We start from the raw sequence: 26,198 nt of genomic DNA, 5'->3' as shown, positions 1-26,198 counted from the left end.
GGATTTTATGAGTGGGGTTGGCAAGACATCATCACCATGTAGAAAAGGTGTATAACGCCTTATATTTGGTAATTTTAAAAAAACCCTGGGTGCTTCTCCCCAAATTCTTTCCTTTACTCCAGTCACAAGCCACTCCCATAGAAACCCTTGGTTTGGAAACACCTCAAGTAAGATGGTTGGTCCCTCAAACATGAAAATTGTTTATTTTAACTTGCAACAAGAGTTTAGAGTTTCAGGCAAAGGTGAGGGTGGCGGTGGAAATCTTATCTATCTAGAGATGTCCACAGATCATCCCGCCCGAGTGCATCCACATATTATCTTATGGATAATAAATACAATGGAAAATTAAGTGCAGTTTTAACATTTCCCATTTATAATATGCAGAACATCATGGTTAGGAGTTTCAACTTTTTTAAAAAAAAACACAACTTTTGGAAAGCAGTGTTTGTATTGTTTTGAGGACCACACAGCGTGGTCTTTATAAGATACAGTACTGCAGAATGGCCAGTCAGGGCACCTGAAGACCAACATGAGGTCTTGAACATCATGGACTTTTGAAATCAGACAAGCAATACTGCATGCTGAGGAAAGTATCTACTAGGTGAAACTATTGATTTGGCTGAAACTTGCTGTTCCTGGTGGTTTAAATACATTTTCAATTTAAGAGGCTGGACGTGCTTCTATTACCCTGCTGATTTTTTCTAACCAAACAGAAATTATTTGAGTTTCCAGTGAAGGTGGAAACGGTGAGAGGAAGGGGGTAAATCAGAGTGCTGGTCGCTTTTTGTTTGGAAAGACGGGTCATACATTCCAAACCACTGGCTCTTACAGACTGCACACTACAGCTTTCTCCGATCTAAGAAGCCATGTCTGGTCCCCAACAGTGGCCATGAAACTTCTGGGACTTTAATATAAACATATTATTTTGCAGCTACACATGAGAACTTGGTGCAAACCCTGAGGAAGGTGAATTATCATCAAAAGCTCACTCTGTTTTTGTTTTATTTTCTTAATGGTTCAATTAACGTACCTATTCCTCCATTTGTCTTTTTTATAATGTAATCCTTGATTATGGATATAGAGTGTGAGCAACAAATAAAGGCCATGCCTTTGTAAGAAAATATGGCAGACAAATAGCCATTAGTTCCTACACAGATGTTCACGTATGTTTTTATCAGTCTGCAACCCCTCAGCCTCATTTCATGGAGCCCTCAGCCTAATTTGAAAAGCTCCCTGGAAGCAATCGCCTTAGACTAGGGATAGGTAACTTCACTGGGTCCAAAGCAGACCTTGGAAACAATATACTATTAATTTAACCTGTTAAAGCTAAAATAGTTATTTTCATATGAAACAGGAAGGCAAGGTAATTGTTGCCTCTGGATTTTAACACGAAGTCATAACTTTTGTAATGTCATATCCTCAAGACTAGATGCATTCGTACCATTTAAAATAAAAAGGGCTAAACCGCAGAAGCCTGTGCTGCAGGGTCAGAAGACCAAGCAGTCGTAAGATCGAATCCACGCGATGGAGTGAGTGCCCGTCGCTTGTCCCACCTCCCGCCAACCTAGCGGTTCGAAAGCATGCAAATGCAAGTAGATAAATAGGGACCACCTCGGTGGGAAGGTAACAGCGTTCCGTGTCTAAGTCGCACTGGCCACGTGACCACGTAAGATTGTCTTCAGACAAACGCTGGCTCTATGGCTTGGAAATGGGGATGAGCACCGCCCCCTAGAGTCGAACATGACTGGACAAAATTGTCAAGGGGAACCTTTACCTTTATCTTTAATCATTTTAGCATTGACACATTAAATTAACACGTTACTTCCTAATTGCTTTCTGACAGTATCTAGTGCAAATAACTTGATCTTAGATTATGTGTATGAATCACTCAGTTTCAGCCTGATGATGGCCTAATTTAAATCGCTGCCATTATAATCCAGGAAGTAACTGGATGCCATCCATGTAATGGTTCCTTAATCCATGCCTTTCAGCGCTGTAGTACTTTTGTTAATGTAAGCTCTTCCTTGCAAAGTGCACTGTTGCTGGGCCTTTATCATTTACTGTCACTGGATGAAGTGGAACTAGGCTCCCGCGGAAGCCATTTCAACATTTCACTGTTTGACCCATACAGAGATTTTTGAGGTCATCAAGCCTACGTCTGCCCATGCTTTATGGCAAATACATTTGTTTGTTTGTTTGTACCCCACCTTTCTCCTTTAAAAGGACCCAGGGCAGTTTATGTCATTAAAAGACAATATTAAGGCTAACAACAGTGAGTATACAAGTACTAAACGGGATCAAACAAATATCATACTGAAAAACGTAAGTGACACCAAAACATTTTCAAAGCAGTAAGGTACAACAATCCATTTAAAAAAGTCAGTCAAGTCAGAAAAGGTTGCCTGAAGAGAAAGGTCTCTGCCGGCCTGCAGAAGGACAGCAAAAACAGGGCCAGCCTAGACACTCTGTACACGCTTTTGCATGATGACACTAGTATTTTGACAGGAGTACTCAAGTTTTTATACTTAAAATCATGAAGGTCACTGTAAATCTAGTACACAATACTAAAAAATATATGTTAACACCAGGTTGCCCAACTATCAACAGCAGTAAATTTTTCTTCTGCGTCAAAGTCGGTCCTGAGAACCACTTTTACTCTATCAAAGTACAGTACTTGTTTCTGAAGAACAGTTTAAGTTCCTCGCATTTTATACTGAGATTTTCATAGTCACCTAGATATTTTTAGATTTTCTGCTCCTTAGTTATATATAAACTGTCCATTAGTTAACTCATAGTTGCTTCTGAGAATCTGTCTCTTTTAATGTGGATGACAGTACATTTATCCACAGCAACGTTCATTCTGATATCTGTACTAAATTACATTTATTTTAGACCACAAATTTAACTGTAAAATAACATACTAATAACTCCAGCAGTAGTAGCATCAGTCAAACTCTGCTGTGTGGAGCACATGAGGGTCACCGCTCTTACCTACATGGAATGCGGAGGGAAAGTATGGAGATTCTCTTCTTATTTTTAATAGGGAAATTATGCCCATTCAGTCTATTATATTCTGCCTTGCAGTCCCACTGCATGAAATTAGGGAATCCTTTAAAATTCATTCAAACCTCTTTTCTTCTTTGGAAAGCAGAACTTGAGTGTACTTAGAAGACCGCTTCCTTGTTGGGTTGGTTGGCTCTGCCAATAATGGCTAGGCACCAGGTGGAATTGCAAAATCCCTCGCGGGTCATAAATCTCATTGTTGTTGTCATACACGCCCGCTGCCATGAGACACATAGCCTACAAGGCAGAAATGATAGAAGTCACAATTTCTTATTAAGATTGCTCAGCTCTCAACAGGAAGAAAACACGCAGCCACAACTTGTAAAGAATGAAGATTTGAAACAATAGATTTGGACCTAACAGTGGAGTGAAGAACAGCAACCAGCTGCCTGTGCTCTTGCATAATATGCACTTCTACAAAATCAAGCTTCTCTGGAAATCAAGAAATTGCCTTGAAATTACATGCTTTTCCTTGTTAAGATCACTTTGCTTTCATCTTTATGTTATTCGCCTCTCAATCTTTTCTCGGAAGGAGAATGATCTAGAAATGTAAAATGCAAATTGGGAATCTTATAATTTTATTTTTTTAATCCTCCAGTGCCAAGGTACACACAGATCAGAAATGAGTTGAAATTGGCCTACAGTAGGGCTTTCTTGCAGTTAACTGGGTTTAGACATACTTCTCTGACAGCTGCCTCATTATTTTCTTATTTATTCCCGATTTAACTTATTTATTAGTTGCACACACATCCCATTGTTGCTGTATTGACCTCAAAGTGATGTACTACATTGCTCTCTCTGCTTTAGTCTTGCAACAAAGCTATGACTGACTCACGGTCAACCAGTGAGTTTCATGACCAAGTAGCGGATGAAAAACCCAGGCCTCTAGAAATGCGGTACTGTAACCCCCACACTGTAACCCCAGTGGTCCTGTCTTCTGAATAAAAATGCACCAGGTTGTGCCGTTAGGCATTAAGGAAAACGTTGCACTGTGTGACTGTGCCGTCACAGTGACTTTTTCTCTTTAAGTCTGCAATCTTGCTTCTCCTTACCTGGAATAAACTTTGGCATTCAGTGGTACTTCCTTCCAAACAAATGTGCATAGAATTGCACTGCTAAATCCATCAAGTCAAAACCTTCATTTACATGAAGCAACAATGCCTGTGTTTGCCCACAATCTTAACATGATACAGAACCAAAACAAAAGATCCTACCCACTATTTTTCCTGTTCATAGAGATCTGAAAGTCAAAAGTGGAAGCAAATTCATCTCTGCATAAGACATGGAACTGACTACCCTGTTTCCCTGAAAATAAGACAGGGTCTTATATTAATTTTTGCTCCAAAAAAAGGATTAGGTCTTATTTTCAGGGGATTTTTTTTCATGTACAACAATCTACATTTATTCAAATACAGTCATGTCATCTTTTGGTTGCTACACAATGGTGGAGGGCGGGGTTTCACTTAACTAGGCCTTATTTTGGGGGTAGGGCTTACAGTACTGTATTTTACAAGCATCTTGAAAAATCCTACTAGAGATTATTTTCAGGTTAGGTCTTATTTTGGGGGAAACAGGGTAAGAGTGCAAGTACATTGACAAATATTGCAAGAAATGCTCCAGGTTTGGGATGTCAAGTGCATTCACATTATTTCAGATGGGGTGATCACTTTAACAGATGTTTATCACAGCTGGTATTATCCCCAAAAAGGGTTAACTCCAGAATGAAACTAAACAATAACTGACAATCATACCAAAAATCACTCAAGCATCATGATATAAGTCTTTCCATTGTTGCAATAATTCCAGGCAATTTCAGCTTGTCTTATTCTACAAACTTTATTATCTACATTGCTTCTATGTTCCATATGCGCAAAATACTTCAGAGTTGTTGTAAAAATACAAAAGTCTTATGGCTACTTAAAAATATAAAAATTATGAAAACTAAACAAAAGTTGTAGGCAAATCGGTAAGTCAGAAAAATATATGTCAATTGTAAGCTTTCAGCTATTAAAGTCACAAACAAGAACTTAAATCATATTTGAATCAAAAAATAAGGGTGCTTACAACCTAAAAGAGGCCAATTGAAAAACAAAAGATACAGAATACATCTCTTAAAATAGTAAAGTTCTTAAAAGTAAGAATATACAAAGTAAATAGCATTATATTTTAAAGTAATTTTCCAGTAATATGCCTTTAAGCATGAAAATACACACAGATAAAATTACTCTAAGAGCAAATCCATCCAGACCAATTTGAATCTATGGAGCAAAATCCATCATGGTTGTTGTTGTTTACTGTCTGGTGCCCAAAGCGGCATGCAGTTGTGATGATGTGATGAATAAAATTCTTTTAATTGTTATTATTTTGATTAAAATTTTATAGATCCTGGAGAACTAAGACTCTGTAACATAAAGCTGTTGTAACATCAGGACCAAAATGCTACATTGGCTGAATATTGTCACCCCAAAATCTTGAAACACTAACCCGCTGTGAACTCAAAATATTATACAGTAATATAGGACTTACAAATGCTACTTTGTGTCATTGTAACATAAACAAGTTCCTTATAACATAAACAGTTCAGCTCTCAAGAATATGATTGTTCACTGACCTTGCTGTCAGGAGAGCTAGCTACTGTAATTGTTTTGGAATGACTATAGTAAACTATTATTCAAGCCTAAATATTTTTAAGCACTTTCATTTTCAGGGCTGTTTATTTCTATGCCCTTTAATTATTGTAACACTTTTCAGTTCTTAAAAGAACATCCAGTTTATGAATGTGGGATATTATGTTTCCATACCCATGGTTCAAAAAGTCAGGAAATGGCTTGAGATTGCTGTACAATATCATGGCCATATTGCCAGCAGAGAAAAGGATGCCAAGCATTACATAACAAAGGGCAGCTTGAATGCTGACAACACCAACAACAGCAGCCAAGGTGGTCTACAGGAAACCCTCTTTTGCTCACCCCCATTCACAAAGTGACACCAGGTAAGGAAAAAATCCCAGGAGCTGACTTCTTTTTTCATCAGTTAACCACTTCTCATTCAAACACAAAGCAATTGTCGGGACTGTTTTTTTGGACAAGTGTAAATGGTAGTGAGCAGAGGAGGATACCCTGTTCTACAGTAGAATCTTAGTTCTACTTGAAACCGCAAGAAACAGAATTACATCAGAAAACTACAACTTTTTGAGACCCGATTATTTTCAGAGTTCATTTTTTATAAACTCCAATGGGTCACCTGTAAGTATTTACAAAGCTACTGTACGCTAAAGGTATTTATTGTCCTCTGTTACTCAAAGTCCACCAGTACCAAGTCAGTGATCCTTCTCCACGCTTCACAGTATCATATATTAGCCTGAGGAAATCATCTTGAGATAGTTAACGGCCAAAGATCTGGTTCAGTAAATTCTGGTGACCTGTGGCTTTGACGCACATTGACAAAGAGCGAAGAAAGATTTGGATACTGCAGCAGGAAACTGGAAGGACAGTAGTTAAAGAATAATTGTCTTTCTGAATTTGGTGGCTTCTTGCTCTTTGAAAATATGTGGATGGATGAACATGTTGCAAAGTTCTGAATTTCTTTTAAAATTCCTTTTGCTACACAATAGAAGTAAACAGATCCGCAGAGGAAAATAGCCACAAATTCCAAAGAGTCCACCTCTTTCTCTTGAACTGGCACTTAAATAACTCACTCTGAGACATCTGTACAAGAAAGAATTAAAATATTATTTATAGTTGCTTGAAATTACATACTTGTGTATTTTGTGATCTTTACTCCACACATACTTAGCAACCAATTGAACAGGTCAACAGCAAAGAAACAATTGTCGTCAACAGTTCTAAAGAGAGGAAAAGAGCACTCAGTAGAAAGGTGGGACACTCATTCAAATCAAAGGCTGGAAGGAATGATTGGTTAGTGTTGGACAATCACCCCAGCCCAGAAAGGTCCCTGCTAGTCACACAAACTATAACGTGCAAGGTTGCAAATAAAACTTCAACAGAACATGCAGACCTTGCTCTACAGACAATGAAGTAGTACGTAGGGTTTCAGGTGCCACCACAAGCAACTGAAAACATCCATTTTCTTGGTGGGGTTTGCGCTCACTGGCTTTCAGTCATCTACATGCTATTTACAGAGTGCAACTATGGAAAGGATGTTATGAAGACACGACGAAACTGTTGCTGTCAAAATGAGAACCTAATCTAACGAGGTGTCACTACTGGTCTCCTGTAATTTCAGTTAAAAGCTTCCTCCCTTCAGCTTCTGCCTCTAATCACCTCCCATATCATGCAGCCCTATCCATCATTACTGATAAAATACAGTAATCAGTAAATCCACAATTTATTCCTTTTCCCTGTAGCTGGTGAGGCAAGTGGCTTATTAGTTTATTTGCATAAGCTGTTTTCTTTTCTTTCTTTTATTGTAAAGTAGTAGTACTTGATACCCAGTATGGATACAGATTAGGACTCAAGAGACCTGGGTTCAAATCCTCACTTAGCCATGGAAGCTCACTGGTGGTGATGGAACTGGTAAAACTATTTCTGAAATGCCTTACATGTCTTGAAAGCCATGTTTGGGTCACTGTAAGTCAATTCCAACTTGATGGCACATAATACACAATATTATTTACTTGATAGTGACTTGGTGCATGACAACACTATTTCACTGCTAAAGAACATGAACATGTAATTAAGACTTACAATCTTCTTTTACCTGGATTGTCAGACAAAGCCCACTACTCTGTTAGGGAAAGAACTGATTAAATTATGCAACAAAAAAGGGCAATTCAGCAATAATGTACAGCATGCCAGAGAGAGAATGGTTAGAGCAGGGGTCTCAAACTCAATTTACCTGGGGGCCGCTGGAGGCAGAGTCTGGGTGAGGCTGGGCCACATCAGATTTTCCACCAAGCAGAGCAAGAGCCCGAAGAAGCCGCCCAGAAGTTTCCTTAGCCCTGCTCAGACTCGGAGGAGGAGGAGGAGGAAGAGGGGCGCACAAGCCATCGTCACTGGCCACAACCCCCTCCGGCTCCTTCTTCACTACCACCAGCAGCAGCAGGACGAAGAAGCGGAGAAGGGAGTGCTGGCAACTGCCTAGCCGGGAGGGTGAAGGAGGGCACAACATTTTTTAAAAAAAAAAACCCTCACAGAATCGCCTTGCCAAAGGAGAAAAGCCCCCATCGGTACCCACAAAATTAAACAGAATGGGGGGGGCACCCACAGGTGCGCAGGGGCGCGCACGCATGCACATCCACACACACCGAGGTCCAGCAATGTTCCTCTGAGGGGCCCCCTCAAAAAAAGGCGCACTCAGCAGCAGCGGCTACCCCCACCATGACAGAGGAGCAAACTTTGCGAGGTGAGTCCAGGCAGCCTCCAGAGCCAAGGCGGCTGAAGCAGGACGAAGAGGAGAAGGAGGAGGAAGCACCGCTGGGTGTTGAGGCAGCTGCTGGCCGGGCTGGTGCTGGGGGTGCCAAGAGAGAAAGAGAGCCAGAGAGCTGCTTCCTTGGAAGAGGTGGCGGCGGCAGCTGCTGCTGCTGGCGGCGCTGTTGGAGGCGTTCTTCGAGGACAGGCTGGGAGCAAGCTACGCTCTCAGGCATCGCTCGGCGGCAGCTCAGGCGCTCAGGGGAAAGGGGCGGCAGCCTGCCTCATTCGCCAGCTCTCCCCCAAGACAGCGCCTCTTGTACCCTCATCCAGAACTGCAGCCTGCCAGCCAGCAGACAGGCAGGCTTGCTGGCAGGCTGCAGTTCTGGATAGAGGGTGCAAGAGGCGCTGTCTTGGGGGAGAGCTGGCGAGCGAGGCAAGGCTTTTTTTGACTCTTCACAGCAGAGGACACATGGGCGCTTCAGGGGGAAGGCAAGGCGGGGGCCACAAACTATCATCCGGCGGGCCGCAAATGGCCCCCAGGGCGCATGTTTGAGACCCTTGGGTTAGAGGCTTGTGATTTAAAAAGCACCTGCAAATCCTCAGTACATTGGAGCTTCTCCTTGACTAGTAGAATTACAAAGGCCTTCTCTGTACCCAGGGACCCACTGGAGTAGGAGGCTATTAGCATGATTATTATAGATTGAAATTTAGAACCAGAATTACCTCACAAGGATTATATTTTTAAAAATCTGTCTAGTGTGTCTGTTCTCATTATGCACAACTAGAGTCAAACATAATAATCATGTGCTGTCAAGTCAATTATGACTTATGGTGCCCCTTTTCAGGGTTTTCCAAGTAGAGAATACAGTACTGTACTCAGAAGTGGTTTCCCATTCCCTTAAAATACCTTAAAAAAGAGGAGTTGCCTCTGGGTTCTTTTTGCAAATGAGCACTCAGCTTCAGAATAAAAACAAACAAACAAACCCAATCCAGATAAAAACCTGTTTCCTTTGAATGATACAGAAGGAAATGCATTTTATAAACAGTTGTAAAAAACAAAATGCTGTGAATCTACAAACAAATCGGAATAAACAAAAGTTATTTAAGCTACACCTTTTAATCTTTAACTCTCCATTGAGTTCCATTAAGTGTCCTAACTCGATCACCCAAACAAATGATGATGTCTTCTCCATTTGCAAGTTGTGCCAAGCTAACATTTAACCATGTTGTGCGTCAAGGGATGGCCTCATTCTTAAAAGCTCAGCAGACAGTAACAGATGACTTCTTGCTCTCTCTGGGAATGTGGGAATAACTTCCTTTCTTTGCCCTTAAACCCCAGTCTTACGAAGTCAGTGGAGACGGGTCAGGGCGGAATGGATGCCCTTCAGATCATTTAGGGAAATGGACCTCAGATCAACATGCAATGGTGTTACTGTTTAACTAGCCAAACAGAAGGAATGATGATAAAGAATAAGGAGGGAGTGAAAGTTGCAAGACCTTTGGGCAAGCCTGTGGTGAGATATTTTGTGTAGCTGTGGCGGAGTGAGAACTGATGGCATGTGTCTTTATGCAAAACACAGTGCTCACAATGTTTAAAGGTTGCTTTTTAGATTTAAAGTAAGACAATGGAGCTGTTAAATTTGTACAAATGTGGGGGAGGATCCTTGCTTTGAGATGAGGTATGCAAGTGTTATGGCAGAGAAGGCTGAATAGGCTTGCACAAGCTTGCACTGTTCTTAATGGTTTACTTATCCTTATTATGCTTAATTTTCTTAAATGTTTCTTTTTTAAAAAGGCAATATAAGTATATTGTAAACAAATCAGGAACAATAATAAACCATTGCCATGGGGTATCGAAAGACAAATGGTTTTGTGGGTTTTTTGGGCTCTTTGGCCATGTTCTGAAAAACAGCCTGGGAAACCCACAATTGGATCCTAGCCATGAAAGCCTTCCAGAACACAAATAGCACCCTCAGCTACCCAGCACTGCTGATGGGAATCTGTGCTTGTGCCAGCCCATTAAAAATAAAAGGGGCCATCACAGCACCTTTTGCTCAGCGTCTCCGACAAGGAACCCCACCATTCTAAATTTAAAATTTTTTACCCCACCTTTCTCCTTAAAAAGGACCCAAGGTGGCTTACATCATTAGACTATGTTTGTTGTTATAACTCTTACTATATATGTGTATAGTACACACTTGAAAAGCACATGAGCAGGGTACATTTATTGAGTAAACTTCACTGATTTCAAGTACACGTAAAATTGAAGCCTTAAATTCTGTGTAGCTTGTTCTGTTTATTTCAAGGCAAATTACAGAAGTAAGCTTAGCTTTTATATTACATTTCCACTGGGAGAATCCTAGAGTAATGGCATTGGAAGCGACCTATAACAGAAAAATAGGCTGGCCTTTTTTCACTGGCCCAGCTACGACCACCGTGTTCAGTACTGCATATATAACACAAATAAACTGTTGACAGTTTTCCCGCGTTAAGCAGCCCGCAGTAAACAGATCCCGTTTCAGTCTCCTCGTCTCACCAAACCAATCACCTGGAGAGCCAGGGGTTCGGGCCAACCTTCTGCGTCCAGGGATCGCCGGCGGCTGTCCAATCAGCGAGAAGGAGGCCTCCCCGACCAATTCGGCTCCGCTCCCCAAAGGCACCGCCCTCCCCAGGAAAAATACCTTTCCGGCAAAATGGCGGCGCCCACAAGTGCGGGCGACGTGGAAGTGGGGCTGGCGTCGGTGTTTCCGCAGGAGATCGGCCTGTTCTCTGACGCTTTCCCCGTGGAGACCCGTTACAGGCTGTGCGGACACGAGCTGAGCATTGCTCAGTATTACGGGGCACGGCTGGGTGTCGCTGCCCCGGTCTGGGAGGCGGTGAGCTCGGGTGGCATGAAGTCCCGAAATAGGCAGTAGAGTTGGTTCAGTGTGGGATCCTTAGGCTGTTAGGGCAGGTAGACGGAATTGCACCTGTTTTGTGCTTCCAGATGGTGAAAACATGGAAGTTTTGTGTCATCTTAAAGAGTAACAGGGTTGTGATGGATAGAAATTCGTTTTATGACGTTCCAGAAATGCTTCCCTGTCTTGGAAAGTCTATGTGTTTATAAACCCTGGGGTCAGAAGGGGGATGTACCTGTACAGTCCAAACATCTGCTAGAGCTGAAATGTATGCACAATCGTTGTAGCAACTGCATACAAAGCAGTGTTGAGAAAAAAAGGAAGAAATTTAGGTGTTAAAATGTTCACAGCAGTAAACTAGAGTTTCTTTTACATCATATTCTGTATGTTCCACACAAGTGAAGATTTTACATGAGCCATTTAATGCAAGCTTGCCTTAGATCAGGTCAGATTACTCATGTAAGAAACCAGGAAATTTGTGTCTACTTTCTGCTTTAGTTGATAGTAGCTCCCCTTGACCATAGACATAGAATCCTTCTCATCATTTCTGATTAACTTGTCTTTCAAGGAGAAAGACAGGAAGGAATCTGAAAGAGACACCTAATAGTTTGTGGCATATGAAGATGGAGTTGAGAATACCCAAATGACAGAGATCAGTTTGCAAAGTATGTTCGTAAAGATCCTAAGATATTGTCTCTCTGGCAACAGAGAGCTTGTATAGAAGAAAGATGTACATGTTCAAAGTCTGGAAGAGGTATTGATCAACATAAGAAAGAGTAGGGGTAGGATGAAAGATGTTCAAAGGATATCGAAGGCAATAAATCCTAGCAAGAAAAGTTACATGCATTTTATTTTTTTACATATAAAAATTGAAAGCACTGTTTAATTCCTCTAAAAGAAGGACAGCTGTCTTTTGGTTGTCCTTTGTAGAGACTGGCAGATAAGGAGAGAGAGGATGTATGTCTTTGTAGGCCCTTTGGTTTTGAACAGCAGTTTGCTTCTTTCAGAAGAATGTAAGCAATTGTTTGCTGCCCATATAGGTGCACATATTTATCACAGGCCATTGCAAAATAGCCATGTTGTCAAAAATGATCTTGCACTGTGAGAGTTCTTGTATATATTTGCTGATGTGCTGACTGTATAATTTAGATCTATCACACTACCCTGTGTTTCTCTCTTTTTCTAAGGCTTTAACTCTCTGTGAATACTTCGAGGCACAGAAGCTGAACTTTTGGGGCAAGAAGGTCATAGAACTTGGTGCTGGGACAGGCATGGTGGGCATTATTGTATCTCTCCTTGGTACGCAGAACCACTTGTGCAAAAGGGATGGGAATGATAATTTGTGCAACTTCAGGCAGAGGGAAGCCTCCCACTGAGATTCCATCAACATCTAGCTTTGTTTCAAAGACAAAGCAATGTGTGCTGTAGCCACCTTTAACACTGACTACTGCAGAGTTTGTGAAATAAAAGACGGTATTAGAGTGACAATCTGGCTACCTTGTAGCATTCTGAACAACAATGGGCATTTTGTACCCCCTCCCATATATTCTTGGATTGCAGCTCCCATAAGCTCTAGTTGCTCTAATTGGTGATGAAAGATGATGGGAGTTAAAGCCCAACATTTGAAAGACCACAAAGTGTCCAGCACTGCTGTAGATGATGTTCAAATGGACAGAATAGGAGTTACATTTGTCTGCATGCTTGGAAAAAGGCATCACTTTGGTTGTTCAAGGATAATCTATTACTGCTGATATTTGGGAGTCTGAATAGTTCATTCAGGTCTGTCTCCATGAAATTTGGCACCTAATATAAAATGCTCCATGCAGTATGACTGTTTGTATTCATAGTCCTTTGTCCCATGTCCTTCCCATTCTCCTGTCATATTTTTTCCTCTTAAGAAAGCTGCCAATTCTTCAAAAACCTAGAATTTGCTTCCATCAACAGTTTGGAGTGTTAACAATATGTTATTTGCAGTCCTTGGGACTAAATGGTTGTGTACCAAGCTTCATATAAATACACATGCATCTTATTTCTTGAATATAATATGAGGGTGGGACAGGGAAAATAGTTCAAGGCATAAATCATGTAGGGAACTCACCTCCTTTCAGATTTTGGACTCTAAACCCATTTATTTCAGCCAGCATAGCCGATGGCCATAGATGGGCATTGTAGTTTAAGAGTGCTATAGGTTCCCCATCGCTTGTATAACTGTTTGGCTCTTATCTCTGTGCTGTTACTCTGTTGTTTAAAAGCAGATGAGTTATAATAGTTAAATAAAAATGCCATCAGCTTGGCTAGATGCCCAGAATGTTTTGGAACATGTGGTTGTGCATGAGTAATACCTACGGTGTGAGTTGAAGGGTCAAGTAATGTCTTCTCTCCTTTTCTTCCAGGGGGTGATGTGACCATCACAGATCTTCCTGTGGCCTTGAAGCAAATAGAGGAGAATGTCCTCCGGAACTTGCCTGGGAAGTGCATGGCTCGAACCAGAGTTTGTGCTCTATCATGGGGTCTGGACCACAAGGAGTTTCCCCAAAATTATGACTTCATTTTGGGTGCAGACATTGTCTATCTCAAGGATACGTACCCCTTGCTGATCAGGACTCTCCAGCATCTATGTGGTGATCAGTCTACTATCTATCTGTCTTCCAAAATGAGACAGGAACACAGTACTCCACTGTTTTTTGAGACGCTGCTTCCAATGCACTTCAGCTCTACCTTGGCATTTAGGGATGAGGTTGAGAATATTAACATCTTCAAAGTGACCAAGAAAAATAGCATTGAGCAGTGAGTTTCACTGTTCAACATATAAAATGTGCCTTTTGTGGTTGTCCTTTTTTTTTTTTTTTTTTTTGAAGATTTACTAATGCAAAAGTCTTAATAGGCAACCACCAGTTCATGCAGGCTACTGTGCAATGCCTACCAGTGGATGTTGATGGCTAAAATTCTATTGGTTGGAGTAGCAAGTAGCACAAGAGTAGGCTTATTGAATTAGGGGATATTTGGTGAGTTAACTCCTTCGTATGTTCCATTTATTCAAATGAGCCTCCTCCAATTTCCTTGCTGTTCTACTGGAACTTATTTAAAAAAAAAAACAAAGGGGGCAGCCACATTACAATTTATTACATATTTTGTCCCCATTTGAGTGGTCAGATTTGATCTGATCATCAGTGACTACAAAATGTACAGATAATCATGATTCAGCCAGATCCTTTTCTATGCTATCAGCACTTTTGGATCAGCGGCAGGAGATAACTGGTGTTTTTTTAACATGAGTCAAATCACTCTGTTTTAGTTTGGTTCCTAGCCTCTGTGATCACTAGTATGGAACCAAAGTGGCACTGGTGGGTGCATCCTTAGGGTGATGGTGACATGGTCAGCTGGATGCTTGCATTACTATATGCAGTAGGAACATTCCCCACGTCTTCTGATTTTGTCCTCCCCTCCCCCCCCCCCATAGAATCCACTTGGATTTGGAAAGACCAATCCAGCCTGAGATAACTCAGTTGTCTAGTCACCCAGATTTACCTCTAATGCTGTCCTTGCTCAAAAATAGACCATTAAATGAAACAAAAGACAAGGAATCCAAGGTTTACCGAACTGCCTTTTAACCATAATGCCTTTTCTCCTTTTGAGAGATGCTTTTTCGTAAGCATTTTGTGTCTTTATAAAAATAGGGATATAATATTTCTGCAAGGGTGTTATTTAAAAATAAGACTCAACATTAAATTGTGTGTGCCTAGCCACTATGTATTTCTCTTTCAAAACAATGTATTATTTCATTCTTAACTTCTAGGGACTCAGCTTTCAGTTCAGTATGTATGACATCTTAAGAAAGCTATGCACATGAATGCTTTGGATGAAGTTTCATTCAACATTAATTATATAAACTGTTGCAAGCAATATTCTCTTGTGGCTCCTTTTCTACAGTGCATTGTATGTGAAAATACCCTGCTTCCATGGTTCTGAGAGAATATTAGAATTGTGCTTCTCAAATAAATGGATGGCTGTGGGGAAGTCTTTATGTACTACTTTGTTCTTTCCTTATTGGTGACTGTACTGTCAGTGGCTAGTTGTTTTATTATGAATTAATTACAGTATCCTTTTAAAATTGTCAAAGGCTTTCTCCTATTTTATAGCATTGGTCATTAGGATTATCTTATTGGACAGGAGGGAGTATGGTGCACCTAGGCCATGAATGAGTTCATTCTTAATCTGAGGGCTGTTTTAAGAGTTTTCCTGGCCCATACTTTTACACACTGGTTAGGGAGTGCACTGTAACTGGGTTTTCATGGGTCTGACACAGCCTAAGGCTAGAAATGTGCAAAGAATCCTCATAAAGCATTGTGGTATGAACCATTTGCAATATCCCCCTTCTCTTGAAAAGCTCATTTAATAGCTTCACATACTTAGTGTTCTTTCAGTTCTTGCAGCAGAAGTATGGAATGCCTATTTTTCCAGATCAATGCTTCCACATCACAATTCCCAGAAGCTCTAGTTGGCACAGCCAGTGGTCAAGGCTTTGGGGAGATACATCCCAAGAACATCTAGAGCCTCATATTTAGAAATTAATAGCCCACATTAGGCAGGATAACAACTTCCATGAACCCTAGCCCTCATAGTAAATGGTGATGGGTTGTCATCCGGCAAGACCTTGAGGTTAATATTCCCCATCTCTGCTCTACAGATCAGCCTTTAGCACTTCACACATTTGTGTGGCATCAACCACACTACCGTCTAAGCCAGGAATAAACAACCAAATCTGAAGCTGAGTATAGCTGTACTTTAACGTACAGTCAGCTATACAATGCATATAGACATAGTATGATTTGTGAAAGACTGCACTAAGCAAGAAAGCTTATACGGTATTTGGTCTTCGGTTGTTTTCTTGATAATTTATATTTTAATGTAATAGTAACTGTGTGCCATCAACCTGTGGCGACCCTTTCTAAGGTTTTGCAGATAGAGGGTACCCAGAAGTGTCTTACTCTTCCCTTCTTCTGGGGTCTCCCTGGGACTGTGCAGCTTCCCCAAAGGCCACACAGGCTGGCTCTTTTAACAGGCGCCCCAGGGGAGAACTGAACTCCCAACCTCTAGCTCCGCAACCAGATACTACTGAGTTGTCCAGCCAACTTTATTATTGTAGATGTCTTTCATTACCTGGCTTTTTTTAGGCACCTTCCTTTTAATTTTCTCCCGGGTCTGTCCGCCCTCCTTGCCTCCCGTAATTGGAACATAAAAAACGGTCAGAGGCGCCCACCAGCCTCCAAGAACGACTCCAGAGCGTCCTCCGGGTCGCTTCGGAGGGCGGGTCCTCCATGTCCCTCGCAAAAACCATAGAGTGTTGCGGCCCCCTTAAAAGGCGAGACCGATTATATGGTCTCTATGGTAAGTGTTCGTCGCGGTCTTTTCTCTGCTCCTGCAACCAATGAAAAGCCTGGGTCAGTTCGGGCCAATCCGCTTCGTGGAAAAGAGGGCGAGGGAAGGAGTCCCTCATAGGTTCCCGGTCGAAGGTTGTGACGTCTAATGCAAGCGCCTTAAAGATGCAGCGGATGGCGGGCGTGGGGCAAGTGGTGCTCTCTTCTTGGAGAAGAGGCGCTCCGGTAAAACTTAGGGGCTTTTGTCTTCCTGGATACGTTGTCGTGTTAATCTTCTAAACTGAGTACGGCTGCCCTGAAAGGCTGCTGGTCTATTCTCGGAAGCCGCCTTTTATGCTGCTTTGGGAGGATTCTGGGAGACATTCTTTGTGCAGTTGCCGTGAGATGGTGGGACTGGCGAGAAACCCCGGTCACCTCGAATATGCCCCCTAGAACAGCCTCTGGTAGCGCCCGCAGTGTTATGGCTGGGGCTAGGGCGGGAAGGTTAGGGACTGGGGTAAAGTTGCTTTGGGGTTAGGTTGAGTTAGTGTTAGGATTGGGGTAAGGTTGGGGTTAGGGTTAGGATCCGGTTTGGGGTAGGGTAAAGTTGGAGTTGGGGTTACACTAGGAGTAAAATTGTAATTAGGGGTAGGGGTAAGGTTGGAGTTAGGGATATGGATTGGAATAGGGCTATAGTTTGGGTTGGGGATAATGTTGGGTTGGGATTAGGTTCTTTCCTTTCACAGTCCATTGCTTCTTGAAGTTTCTACTCTGCACCAGGTCCCAGTACCCAAGCTATGTTGCTTGCATCAGGATAAGGAACACATCCACCCGTGGTTCCTAATAAATACAGGCGTCTTCCCCACATAGCATGAATATAGTTTTCATAATCATAGAGAATGTTGAATCCTCTAAATACAGAGTTGATGTGGTGAATTTTGGGTTCCTGGTCTTATTGGCTAATGAATCCAGACTATCTAGGATCAAGGGTTTTCATTACACCTCTTAGTCCCATCTGTATTTCTGATTATAATGTAGGGATGACTTTCTGGTGGCCTTTCAAGCCAATTCCTACAAATTTGCGCCACCACCCCCTTGATCCAGCTGAATCCTGTCTGTTATTATGGTCTTTCTTAGTGGAAGATGGAAGCTCAGTGTGGGGGAGGGCCTGGTTCACACCAGCAGAGACACAGTGTTCAAAGAGTCCTTTGGGCAATGGGTTTCAGTTGGTTTGTCATCTCACGTCTGACATCAGATGAGATCATGTGGAAAAGATTCCCTGAATGTAGAAAGCCATTATAAAACCCCATTCTTTTCAGTCACTGCTATTCATTTTATGTTTCTGGGGAGCAATGAAAGGATACGGCTGACAGCACTTTTGGTTTTTATATCACAGTCCCAGATCTGAAGCTCTGTAGTTGGTGAATTTTATGAAGGTGCTCCTGTGCTACTGCTTGCAGTCTCAAGCTCCTCTTATTTGTTCCTGCTCACATCAGCGATGATGAGGTTGCTGACTAATTCCCAAAGGGGCAGCCATGTTTGTCTTTTGTAGCACATAACCACAGATTCCTGCGGCACGTTAAAAGCTGAGCATATGTTTCCCTTGTGTGTTGCAGTATGTGCCTTTTGAAGTTGTACAATAGCTGTCTTGAATTATCTCTTGTTGATGGAATCTTAATTTCCGCTTGTCTCTTCAGTTGCTGTTTCAGTTTTGTGAAGACTTCTGATATGGTCTGGCGTTTTTTGGGGGGTACGGAGAGATCTTGAATCTGTGCTATTAAAGTCTTTGTTGACAGTTCAGGTTAGAGTAGAAGACAGATTTTTTTTCCTCCAAAATTTTGGATGGTAGTTCTCAGCCAGCAGAGCCAGTGGAACCTGGAGGGCAGCAAGTTTCCCACTTTGCTTTGCTTCACTTGATCCTATGTTTACATGAAATAGCTAGTCCTGCTGAGGAATCTTCAATTCTGTTCCTTTGTAATAATATACTGTAGTACAAACATTCAGGGTTCAACAGGTCTTGGTTCACTATGGTTAACCAGCAGAAATTCGTTCTTGCCACATCCCTGTATTCTGTCCTCTGCCTTGAGGATTGGTGTGGGACTTTCTGATACTGTATTTTATGTTCAAAATCCAGCACCTTGTGAAGTGTAGGCCCCACCCACTTTCACAGCTAAAGAAAGGGACAAGAGCTTGTCATCACAGCAATAGGTCAGACACCCTTCTGGGAGAATCAGGAAGGTTCTTGGGTGGGTGCATCTTAGGTTTCCAGATTTCTTTCCAGATTTGGGGAGAGCACAAGCATTTCTCTCATGTTTCTGATGTTATCCTGACATTATAATGTCAGAGCTCCACAGTAAATCAATGGTAGTTGTGTCACACCAAAGTGATGGCATATATATTTACTTAGAGTTAATTCCCAGATACTTCATTTGTATGTATTTCTCTAAGTGTGTGCATGACCTCGCTTGATAAATCTCCCACCCACCCCAGATTTGTCATTGGTGACAATTTGTCTTTTAAGCCCTTTCACTCTGTTTTTCCTTTGTAGATATTTGGCTGGCATTTTGCTCATTTTCTACATACTGGCTCTCCTGTACTAGTAGCAAAAGAACTTCTCATGAAACTTAGGAGGAAAACTGGCTACTCTTTTGTGAACTGTAAGAAAGCTTTGAAGAAATTTAATGATGACTTGAAAGAGGTGAGAACAAACACTTGTTTTCTGCGCAGGTATTTAAAGTGTTGAAGGAGGGTTTAAGGCTTATGAAAACAAAAATATTATTTAAAATCACAATTATAGCTGTTCCAACAAGGGAGTAAGTTCCATTGAACATAGTAGGATTTATTTCTTCAGTAAGCAGGGCTAAGTAAGCATCTTTTTTTTTTTTGTATTTTTATTTTTTATAAGGGATAACAAAAAGGAAAAGGGAATTGGGATTGATGAGGCAGAGGGGAGACAATAACATACTTTCATCCATTCTGTACCTATTGCCATATCAAGATTTTAAATTATTCTATTTACTCTTTTCTGCCTTCTAGATTCAGTTCTCCTTTCAATATGTACTGTTCACAAGCTGCCTGTTGATTCTGTCCACTTGTTAAATAGATCCCATCTTTCTGTTGCCTTTTGCAAGGGATAGTCCTTCATAACTTCTGATAAAATGTCCATTTCGGCTATTTCCCGTATCTTTTCAATAAGATCTTCTTGTTTCGGTACCGTTGATCTTTTCCAGTTTTTAACATATAAAATTCTAGCTGCCGTAACTATGTATATGACTATATAATTCTTTGACTTATCTATATTTTCAGGTATCATACTCAATAAAAACAGTTCTGGGGTTAATGGCACTTTACAGAGCAATATTTGTTCCAACATTACATGTACTCTTTTCCAATATTGTTTCGCTACTCCACATGACCACCACATATGATAATAGCTTCCCACTTGTGATTCACGCTAAGTAAGCATCTTCATGTAAGTGTGTCTGGAGGGTAATTTGTTCTGCCCTATGCAGTACATATTTATAGTGTGGAGAAAAGGGCACTTTCTTATAGTGTAAGAAAAGAGCACTTTTTCTTGCTCCTGTATTTCTCCCCAAAGTAGGAGATGATTCAGTAGCAAGTTAATTGCTGTGGAAGTGCCAAGGAAATCCAGTGGGGAGAAAACCTACCGTGTAAGAGTTAAATGGGAAAATAACACAATACAGTGGTGCCTTGCTTAACGAGTGCCCGTTTAATGATGAATCTGTATACCGATGCGGATTTTGCGATCAAAAAACCGATCGCATTGCGATGTTTAAATAGGCTAAACATCGCATTGCAATGATGATCGTGGGGAAGCGCTTCCCACGATCATCCCAAAGGCCCCGCTGATCAGCTGTGTTGCGGGGTGGAGAGAGAGAGCCCTGAAACACAGCTGATGGGCGGGAGTTTGCGAAGATTGCGGGAAGCCAGCTTTACAAACCCCTGCCGACCAGCTGTACTTCAGGGCTCTCTCTCGCTCTCTCTCTCTCTCCCCCCCCCCCTCGCAACTCCAGCCTGGGCAGGGAGACTGAGGCACCCCGCCGCCACCCTGGCCGTAGCGGCGCAGTGCCTCGGTCTCCCTGCCTAGGCTGGACCTGCAAGGGGAGAGAGAGAGAGAGAGCGTGTGGCAGCGGGGGTTTGCGAAGCTTGCTTCCCGGTGATCTTTGCAAATCCCCGCCCATCAGCTCTAGAGAGCCAGCCCGAAGCACAGCTGATGGGCGGGGTTTTTGTTTGTTTGTTTTTGCAAAGATGGTCCCCTCGCAACTCCAGCCTGGGCAGGGAGACTCAGTCACCCTGGCCATGGCGGCGGGGTGCCTCGGTCTCTCTGCCCAGGCTGGACCTGCAAGGGGTGGAGAGAGAGAGAGAGAGAGAGAGCAGCGGAAGCACAACTGATTGGCGGTTCCAAAATGGCTGCCCACTGTGTTGCCTCCTTTAAAGGCACCAGCCGGATGGCGGATTTTCGCTCAAAGGTGAGTTTTTTCCCCATAGGAACGCATTAAACGTGTTTTAATGCGCTTCTATGGGGTTTTTAGTCCCGCATAGCGACGATTTTTTCAGAACGGATTATCATTGCTATGCAGGGCACCACTGTACAAGTTGTGATTCATATGAATAATGTGCATCATGAAATGCATTTGTTCATACGAATTGTGTTAGGCAAATAGCTAGCTGCTGACTGCTGATACACTGAACGCTTGCCAAACGGCATTCTGAAGACCACTTGATACAGTTGTGTGAGTGGTAGGCAGAAGAGTCATTTTGTAATATCAAACAAAAGTAGGTCACTGCATCAGCCTGCTATTAGAATTAGACGGTGACTAGTATCTTCCACAATCTGAAGCTAATTTGATTGGCAAATTTGTTATAGTTGACATAGAATAGACTTGCAAGGAAACAGTGGGTGTAAGACTTGTATATTTCAGTTTAGGTAAGCATGTTTAATTAGTTTTGTTTCTGTGATGTATGTATACTTAGAGTCTTTCACACAGTATACAACACTTTGATTACCCACATGCTCTAATAACTGTTTGGGGCTGGGGGAGAGTTCTACTTACTAGTTTTTAAAATGCCACTTGATGATCTAGTATTTATGCTGCAAGAAGCAAGGACAGAAAACAGTATTAAAAGAATTTTACTCTACCATCCATGGCCCAAGTATCTCTGGATCTTGAAAATCAGCATGTCAATAAGAAAGCTACACTGGGATCCTTTTCTCTGGAGCCCTGGATGTCCACTTGAAGGATCTCTTTGATCCTGAGATCTATTCAGAACTGTCCTCCATTACAGTCTGCAGTGGCAGAACACTGTATGCTTTTGGCAGGTGTGCTGTCTCCTTTGTGTTGTCCTTGACCTATTGTGTCTCATTTCGGAGGTGTGGATTTGTCTTTCAAGGCTGAGGTCTGGCTGCATGAACAAGCCCAAAAGGAGGGGTGGACCAGAGCTTCTGAACTGCAAGGTCGGAAGGCGCAGGAGGGGCTTATAGGATTGCTAAAGAATGAAAACTCAGCAGTGATGGTGGAGGTGAGGATTTTCCTGTTTTTGAGAAAATTCCTTGATATGGCAAAATATGCTTCCCACATAATGCCTAGAAAAGATAGGTATATCTGCCTCTGTCTTGATAATTACATCTTGATTCCATGTTATTTCTGAAAGAAGAAAGGACACACAAGGATCTGATGTCAGATGTTTGCCCTGCTAAAAGATTGCTCTTAAAAGTTTTGCCACATCGTAGTGAAGACAGATCTGTCCTGTGGAGCAGTAAAGCAATCTGTGCTAATACTTGAGCCATAATACTGAATAGATCTGTCCTGATGTTTGGGAACAAGAAAATGATGAGAGAATGCACCATCATTGAAAATTGGATGTCTTTCCTGCCTTCAAGAAACAAAACAGGATCTCATCCTCTAATTCACCAGTCCCCAACCTTTTTGGGGCTGTGGACTGGTTGTGGGGTGCAGGCTCCATGTGTGTGGTGGGGCAGTGGCACCCCCACGCTTGCAGAGAGGCGTGTCACGCTAGCGGAGAGGCATGTTGCACATGCGCATGGGGCTGACATGCCCCCACAAGCACAACACGCCCCCATGAGCACAGCACGCCACCCATGCATGCGTGTGTGGGGAGGGTCGGAGATCCGTCTCCGCCACCCAGTTCCAGGAAGCCCACGGACCGGCACTGGGCCGTGGACCGGGGGTTGGGGACCCCTGCTCTAATTGATACTTTTTCCACGCTCTGAAACAATGTAGCCGCAGGTGACTAGGCAATTCAAAGCTAGCTGTGCTTCTCTGCCAGGTGAACTGTGAGACTGATTTTGTGGCCCGAAATGTCCAGTTTCAACGCCTGGTTCAACAGGTAGCAGTTGGAGCAATGCTGCATTGCCAAGGGACCAGAGACCAGTTAAGCACATATGCCAAGGTAAGAGTGTCATAAAAGACTTAGTAATCTTAACAACGTGGGGCAGCTCCCAGAATGTGTCCTTTGTCAGCAGTGCTTGAACCAAATCAAAGAATGGCTGAATAAAGCTGTCTAGGCTTAGATAAAGTGAGAGAGCCAAACTATATTTTGGGGTGGGTTGCAGACAGGATAATTAATGCAGTTGAGTTGGTGTGTTGTTATAATTTATTTCATTCCACATTTCATTCCAAGCAGCATACAGATGTAGTGGTGGTGCATAAATTATAAAGTTAAAACAGTAACACTTATAATAATATAAAAAGACCCTAACAGAAATTTTTTTTTACAACAAAGCTCATGTGTCAAGAACGGGGGAGGGGGGAGAAGTGTAGAATCATCTGTTAAAATGCCTTTTTCTGGAACACATCTAGTAACAAGTGATTTGCATGAGGAGAAAGGGGTTTGTTTATAGGCAGAAAGAAAGCAGGTAAAAGGCCAACCTAGCTTTCTGTGGAAGGGAGTTCCATAGTCTGAGATAAACCATTGAACAAGACTTCAGATTTGTACTTATGGAGATACTATGTGCTAAGGATATACCGTACATCTTTTTTTCTGTGATCCAGCAAAAAGAGTGTAAGTCTATTAAGAGAATATGAGACGTGCCCATCGGTGCAACCAGCACTTCAATAATGACTGGCAATTTGCAGACAAAATGTGTGCAGTTTTCCTTATGGTGTTGGGTATAGCATGAGGGAACACTTTTCCCAAGTGGAAATGCATTTTTTCAGCATGGCCAAAATTGCGGTTAGTTTGATCTCAGGCCTCCTTTGCCTCGTAATTGATTCCAAATGAGACGCCTTCTGCTTCTTCCCTTTTCTTTTTCTGGCCTTTTTCTCCTCAGAAACAATAATGTAATTTCTTCTTAGCCAATATCCAACTGTGCCAATTTGGTGCTGTTTTTTTTTTAAACTTGTTCTGGGAAAGCCAGAGAGGACTTTGGTAATCTTCGGGCTTTTCACCAGATGTTGAAGAGACCTGGTTTTGGGAGTCCATGTCTTGCACAGCACATAATCGGAAGGTGACACTGAGCTGAAGTTCCCTGCTCAGTGTACTTCAGGGGCAAGCCAATTCTTACTACAGTATATGTATATCTTTGATATACAGTGGTGCCTTGCATTACAAACGCTCCGTTTGACAACGAAATTGCTTTCGATGTTTTTGTGATCGCAAAACAATGTTCTCTATGGGGGAATTTCATTTTGCAATGATCGGTCCCCTGTTTCGGTAACCGATAATCGCAAAGCGATGATTTTCACACAGCTGATCGGCGGTTTCAAAATGTCCGCCGGGTAAAAAAAATGGCCGCCCGCTGTTTTCTGGCACGGATTCCTCACTGCACAGGCAGCGAAAATGGCCGCGCAATGGAGGATCTTCACTGGACGGTGAGTTTGACGCCCCTAGGAACGCATTAATCGGGTTTTAATGCGTTTCTATGGGTTTTAAAATCGCATAATGACGTTTTCATTTTACAGCGATTTTCGCGGAACGAATTAACGTCATCATGCGAGGCACCACTGTATAATAATTCATGCTAAAATAGATCTTCAAAACAAGAATGCTGTGCTCTGTCAGGATGATGCAGATTTTTAAAGTGCTAGTTTTGCATGTCCTGTGGCATCTGTGTGATACGAGTGGTATTACCTTATAGACTGAAGTTTTCAAGTCTGGACACAGAAAAATTGAAATGCAATTAATGCCACATGGTTAGGCCAGACTTCCACTTTCTGCTTTCTTCACCCCTAGTTTTCCTAATTGTCTGGATTGGTTTCTAAATACCTGAGGTGTTTAAAAATCAACCTATGCAGGTGAAAAGAATTGCTACCTACAGTAGATTTATTTCCAGAAAATAAATGTACCTTGTGTTTCTCTGACTGTGTTTTTGTAGTGCTTCTTGAAATCAGATGAACTTTCTCAGCTCAGGGCAGGGCCTGAGGGATCATTGCTTAGCGACCAACTGGCTCTGGCTATCGGTGAGTATTCTGGAGGCAGGCAGTTTTATGGTGTTGGGGAGGGTTGGCCTCAGCTTCTGAGGATGCATGTTTTTGAAGGAAGCTCTCTTGATACACTCATCCTCCCTCTTCCAAGTTAAACCATTTCCTGTGGAAAGCCCAGTCCTGTGTGACCTTCGGCAGTTACACATAATCCATAGTGGTAATGTTTTGTCCCTGCTCTTTTTGTTTCATGTTCAAGGCAAGATGGGCGAGAACATAGTGATGAAGAGGGCAGCGTGGGTATCTGTGCCAGAGAGCTTCTTTGTGGGTTCTTACGTTCACGGGTCACTCTCTCAAGGAAATCCTCTGCTTTCTAACATGATGTTCGGCAAATATGGTGCCTTGGTGATTTGCAAGACCTCTGAGGAAGGGCCCAAATCAAACTCTGTGGAAATAGGCTGGCGCCTGGGCCAGCACGTGGTGGGCATGGTCCCCCTCTCTGTCGGCTCTCTGGACGATGAACCCGGTGACGATTCAGAAACCAAGATGCTTGCCCAGCCCTTCCTTCTAGACCCTTCTATTTCTTTGGGACAGTACATTCAGTCCTCTGGTGTATCTGTACTGGATTTTGTGCGATTTGAATGCGGGGAGGACACAGAATCGTTGGACAGCAAAGAAAATAGTTCTGAATTGCAAATGTGAACTGTTCCCAGTTCCTCTTAAATCCCAGAGTGTTCAACAGATGTGGCTGGTATATGTACCCTGTGTTGTTTGGCCCGTGGACCTACTACATGTAAATCTCTTCTGGAAGCTCCAAAATGGTTCTGTAATATCTAGCTCCCGAAGTGTGGCAAGCAGATGCTGATGTGACCAATAAAACTGGCTGAACTCATCATGCAAATAAGGGCTGCAGCCAAGATGGAGACTGTGGCCACACGGCTTCAAGCTGATTGTAATTTATTGTATTGTCTTTCTAAAACAATTCTCAGAAATCTTAGCTTCTGGTAAATGAGCAAAGCAAAATTCTTCCCAACTGACATATGTAAAATCTGTATCTCTAAAACACTCAACTAGAACACCAAAATGTACATCCTAAATTGAGCGATC

At 42.3% G+C, this 26,198-nt stretch overlaps 2 protein-coding genes and 1 long non-coding RNA gene across 3 annotated transcripts; 2 read left to right on the top strand and 1 right to left on the bottom strand.

The window, feature by feature from the left end:
• Positions 1 to 2,897: 2,897 nt before the first annotated feature.
• LOC144586418 (uncharacterized) lies at positions 2,898 to 11,114 on the bottom strand. The gene is made up of 2 exons (XR_013541239.1): positions 10,984 to 11,114; positions 2,898 to 6,770 (listed from the first exon to the last, which is right to left on the bottom strand). It is a non-coding gene; the product is annotated as an uncharacterized LOC144586418 (long non-coding RNA).
• Positions 11,102 to 15,451, top strand: EEF1AKMT3 (EEF1A lysine methyltransferase 3). The gene is made up of 3 exons (XM_020784598.3): positions 11,102 to 11,311; positions 12,520 to 12,631; positions 13,726 to 15,451. Exons 1-3 carry the CDS (start codon positions 11,129 to 11,131, stop codon positions 14,121 to 14,123), a joined length of 693 nt encoding a protein of 230 aa, XP_020640257.3. The 5' UTR covers positions 11,102 to 11,128; the 3' UTR covers positions 14,124 to 15,451.
• A 554-nt stretch (positions 15,452 to 16,005) lies between these two features.
• Positions 16,006 to 26,198, top strand: TSFM (Ts translation elongation factor, mitochondrial). The gene is made up of 6 exons (XM_020784596.3): positions 16,006 to 16,935; positions 19,238 to 19,387; positions 22,102 to 22,230; positions 22,999 to 23,121; positions 25,046 to 25,130; positions 25,351 to 26,198. Exons 1-6 carry the CDS (start codon positions 16,876 to 16,878, stop codon positions 25,791 to 25,793), a joined length of 990 nt encoding a protein of 329 aa, XP_020640255.3. The 5' UTR covers positions 16,006 to 16,875; the 3' UTR covers positions 25,794 to 26,198.

This window comes from Pogona vitticeps, chromosome 2 (genome assembly GCF_051106095.1).
Source record: "Pogona vitticeps strain Pit_001003342236 chromosome 2, PviZW2.1, whole genome shotgun sequence".
Classification (NCBI taxonomy): Eukaryota; Metazoa; Chordata; class Lepidosauria; order Squamata; family Agamidae; genus Pogona; species Pogona vitticeps.
Note: the sequence above shows the minus strand (reverse complement) of the source record. Positions and strands in the feature narration are given on the sequence as shown.

Bases quoted from the DNA above. Each gene is read 5' to 3' on its own strand.
- EEF1AKMT3 (XM_020784598.3), top strand. From the start codon at position 11,129: ATGGCGGCGCCCACAAGTGCGGGCGACGTGGAAGTGGGGCTGGCGTCG. The intron at 11,312-12,519 runs GTGAGCTCGGGT...TCTTTTTCTAAG, and splicing joins CTGCCCCGGTCTGGGAGGCG to GCTTTAACTCTCTGTGAATA. The intron at 12,632-13,725 runs GTACGCAGAACC...CTTTTCTTCCAG, and splicing joins CATTATTGTATCTCTCCTTG to GGGGTGATGTGACCATCACA.
- TSFM (XM_020784596.3), top strand. From the start codon at position 16,876: ATGCAGCGGATGGCGGGCGTGGGGCAAGTGGTGCTCTCTTCTTGGAGA. The intron at 23,122-25,045 runs GTAAGAGTGTCA...GTGTTTTTGTAG, and splicing joins AGTTAAGCACATATGCCAAG to TGCTTCTTGAAATCAGATGA. The intron at 25,131-25,350 runs GTGAGTATTCTG...TTCATGTTCAAG, and splicing joins CCAACTGGCTCTGGCTATCG to GCAAGATGGGCGAGAACATA.